Here is a 3,106-nt window from a genome sequence, read left to right as displayed (position 1 = left end):
AATGAAAAAGTTTTCTATGCCTGCACTAGATCCGAATCGTTCAGTTTGTGGGCCAACTTTGTGCAGTAGTGGTCCAAACCATGCCGACAAATGAGTAGCTTCTTGGTGGAGAAAAGCGAAAAACATGGTCTATAAAATTTTTCGATTAAGTTAAGAGCTTACGAAATATTTATCGTCACAATCAAGGAAAAACAAAAAAAAAATAAAATAAAATAAAATAAAATCCGTTTTTTTGTTGTTCATTGAGTTATAAGATTCATAAGAAAAACAAAAATTTTCTTTAAAACAATTAAATTTGAATCGTTAACGATTATGTTTACCAAAAAAATCGTTATATGATAGACAGTTGTGAAGAGCATTCAATTTGCTACAAAATACACAAAACGAAATATTTTTTTAAGTAGTTGAAAGCGAGAAACAATCTGATAATAAATCTTCATTTTAGAAATTGCAACTTTCTTACTCTATTTTTTAATATCTGTATAATAAAACACCTGAAAATCAAATACTAGTATTTTTAATTTTTTTTTTATATTTAACAAAAAGATATTTTGAAAATGGAAACTCAAAGCAATGTCGCTAGCAATAGCGAAATCCAASARCAACAACAACACCAAACAGAGAAATTGACGTCGACAGACACAATTAAAGAACGCATTAAACGTGAAGCGAGCTGGCCTTTTGTGCTATTTTACATACATTTGAATATACTTGGACTCTATGGAATCTTCATAATGTTCACGAACACCACATTCCTCACGATTTTATTCAGTAAGTTCAATCGGAATCGACAAAAGGTTCAGAAGTTAATGGCAGTGTGCTTTGTGTACTCCATATGTGTATAAATATATGCTTGTATTTATATATATATGTGTGTGTGTGAGTTTGTGTGCGTGTATGTAAGGGCTGTGTAATCAAAACTTGGTTGAAATGAAAATGGGGCAAGTAAGTCTAATAAGTTTTTCTAATAAATTTWAGCATTCGCTTTGACTTTTCTGGGAATTTTGGGTGCAACGGYTGGCGCTCATCGCCTTTGGGCACACCAAACATACACAGCCAGCACGTCACTAAGAGTATTCCTGATGCTGTGCCAAACCATAGCTGGACAGGTAAGTGTTTTATGTTGGTAACGTAGTATTTATCTTGCGAATTGTTGCAGTGGACAATTACAAAAAGTTGAAAGTTGGGAAAAAAGTCGATATTGTCCGAAAATTTGAAGCTGAAACGGCACAGTTTTAGAGATATGAGCGTATTTGTAAGARTTCTTAATTCCYAAAACTKACTTYAAAGRCTTCTTTACGAAGCGGTGTTTTTAGAATCGCTACGCAGATTTTCTTTGAAAGGGCTGGTCCTATAGACATGAGCTTCTTAAATTTATTTGCCAAGTATTGATCCAAGAAATGCGATTTTATATAAAGCTTTAAATTTGTTTAGCCACGCTGAAGGCAAAATTAAAAAAAAAACTTTTTACTCAGCAAAAAAAAAACGAAAAATAATTCGATATTTACCTGTATTCATCTATATTAATTATAACTTTTCATTCTTTTTTGAAATAATCTTAAACATAAACATCTGCCTCATCGYCAGATTCCTTTTTTCGTCAATGGCTTGCACCTCAAATATTTTATTTGAATATTCCCACACACTCATGTACACCCTGTAGCAAGTCTGAGTTAACGAAGGTAACGTTAAGTCAAAACTTCAGCGCGGTCGTTGTCTTTGCTAAACTGAACGATAATAATAATTATAATAATAGTCAATTTCAACAGTGAACGTTTATCATTATAAATTTTACGATCTCAGGCACGTTTTTGATAATTTCTGTTTATACGCATTTTGCTACACCTCACAGGGCCCTATCTACAGATGGGTACAAACGCATCGTCTACATCATCAGAAATTCCGCCAAGAAGATGACCCTTTCTACAGCGCACGTAGCTTTATGGCCGCACAAGTSAACGCACAAATCATGAGTTACACACGTGAACAACAACAATTGCTTAGTCAAGTCGATATGTCAGATATTGAGCAGGATAAGGTGGTTATGTTTCAAAAAAAGTGAGTAGAACGACCCTAATAGACAATTATTAATAATATTAAATATTACGAATTCCCTCCAGGTATTATTGGGTACTCTACTTCGTCCTGCAYGTTTTGTTGCCCGTCAATGCACCACTTGAGTATTGGGGCGATTCAATTGCCGCAGCCACTTTTGTGGCCTTCTCGCTGCGTTACCTCATCGTTTTGAATGTTTGTTGGCTTATTAATTCGGCACATTTCATTTGGGGGTTGGATAAGAACTTCAAGCCCTCCGATTCGAATAGTGTGTTCTTCATTACAAAGAGCTATTGGCCACAATATCATTATCTGTTACCCAACGACTATCAGAGCGGAGAGTTTGGCGATTATGGCAGTGACTTCGTAACGGCAATGATACGCGTGTTTGCTGCTCTCGACATGGCAACGGATCTGCGYACCATAAGTTCGGTCGCCGTGCGCAAGGGTTTGACTACCGCCGTGGAGACGGGACGTCCGATTGTCGAGTGCATTCAGGAGCACGCAACCGAAGAGATGAACGAAATGCCAAAGAACCACTTCTTAAACCGCGATCGTTTTATGTAGACTMTAATTAATCAATACTGTTTTCGAGTTTAGCATTATTAGTCGAATACTAGTTCATTATATAGAAATGATGTCCTCCATTCTAACGAAAGACTTTAAAGACCCTACAAAAATTTTCAAGCTGTAATTGTTCCGAATAAATGTCAATAGTTAAAGTAGTTTAATTAAAATGTTATACTATATATAATAAATTGCCAGATTTGACTGTAAGTTCTTTAAAACACAAAAACAAATACAGATAAAATAGAAGAAGCTATTTTTTTACTTAATGCAGGCATTGACATTATTTTTGGAAGGTGATAACCTTTTAAAGATGGCTTAAACGTTTAAACTAATTATGTGATCCCAGCATCTGTCTTGTGAAAGCTTTAGACGAAGTTTAATACCTATATCTAAAACTAAGCAGCCCGAACGTGGTTTGTGAAGACAACGTTATAATTACATCTTCCGAACCTATACTCCTATTGATCGTACAAAAAAGGGT

The 3,106-nt window shown here is 35.1% G+C and overlaps 1 protein-coding gene across 3 annotated transcripts in view; it reads left to right on the top strand.

Moving 5' to 3' along the window:
- The window catches only part of LOC108977538 (acyl-CoA Delta(11) desaturase), a 4,445-nt gene extending 1,659 nt beyond the window's left edge, over positions 1-2,786 (top strand). For all 3 annotated transcript variants that reach the window (XM_018947254.1, XM_018947253.1, XM_018947256.1), the window contains exons 2-5: positions 547-771; positions 979-1,109; positions 1,853-2,058; positions 2,121-2,786. In XM_018947254.1, the coding sequence (XP_018802799.1) occupies positions 558-771; positions 979-1,109; positions 1,853-2,058; positions 2,121-2,622 (1,053 nt within the window). In that variant the 5' untranslated portion in view covers positions 547-557 and the 3' untranslated portion in view covers positions 2,623-2,786. The remainder of the gene's footprint in view (positions 1-546; positions 772-978; positions 1,110-1,852; positions 2,059-2,120) is intronic.
- Positions 2,787-3,106: the final 320 nt, after the last annotated feature.

The sequence above is a fragment of the Bactrocera latifrons genome, unplaced genomic scaffold (genome assembly GCF_001853355.1).
Source record: "Bactrocera latifrons isolate USDA-ARS-PBARC rearing strain unplaced genomic scaffold, ASM185335v1 scaffold_91, whole genome shotgun sequence".
Taxonomy (NCBI): Eukaryota; Metazoa; Arthropoda; class Insecta; order Diptera; family Tephritidae; genus Bactrocera; species Bactrocera latifrons.
Note: the sequence above shows the minus strand (reverse complement) of the source record. Positions and strands in the feature narration are given on the sequence as shown.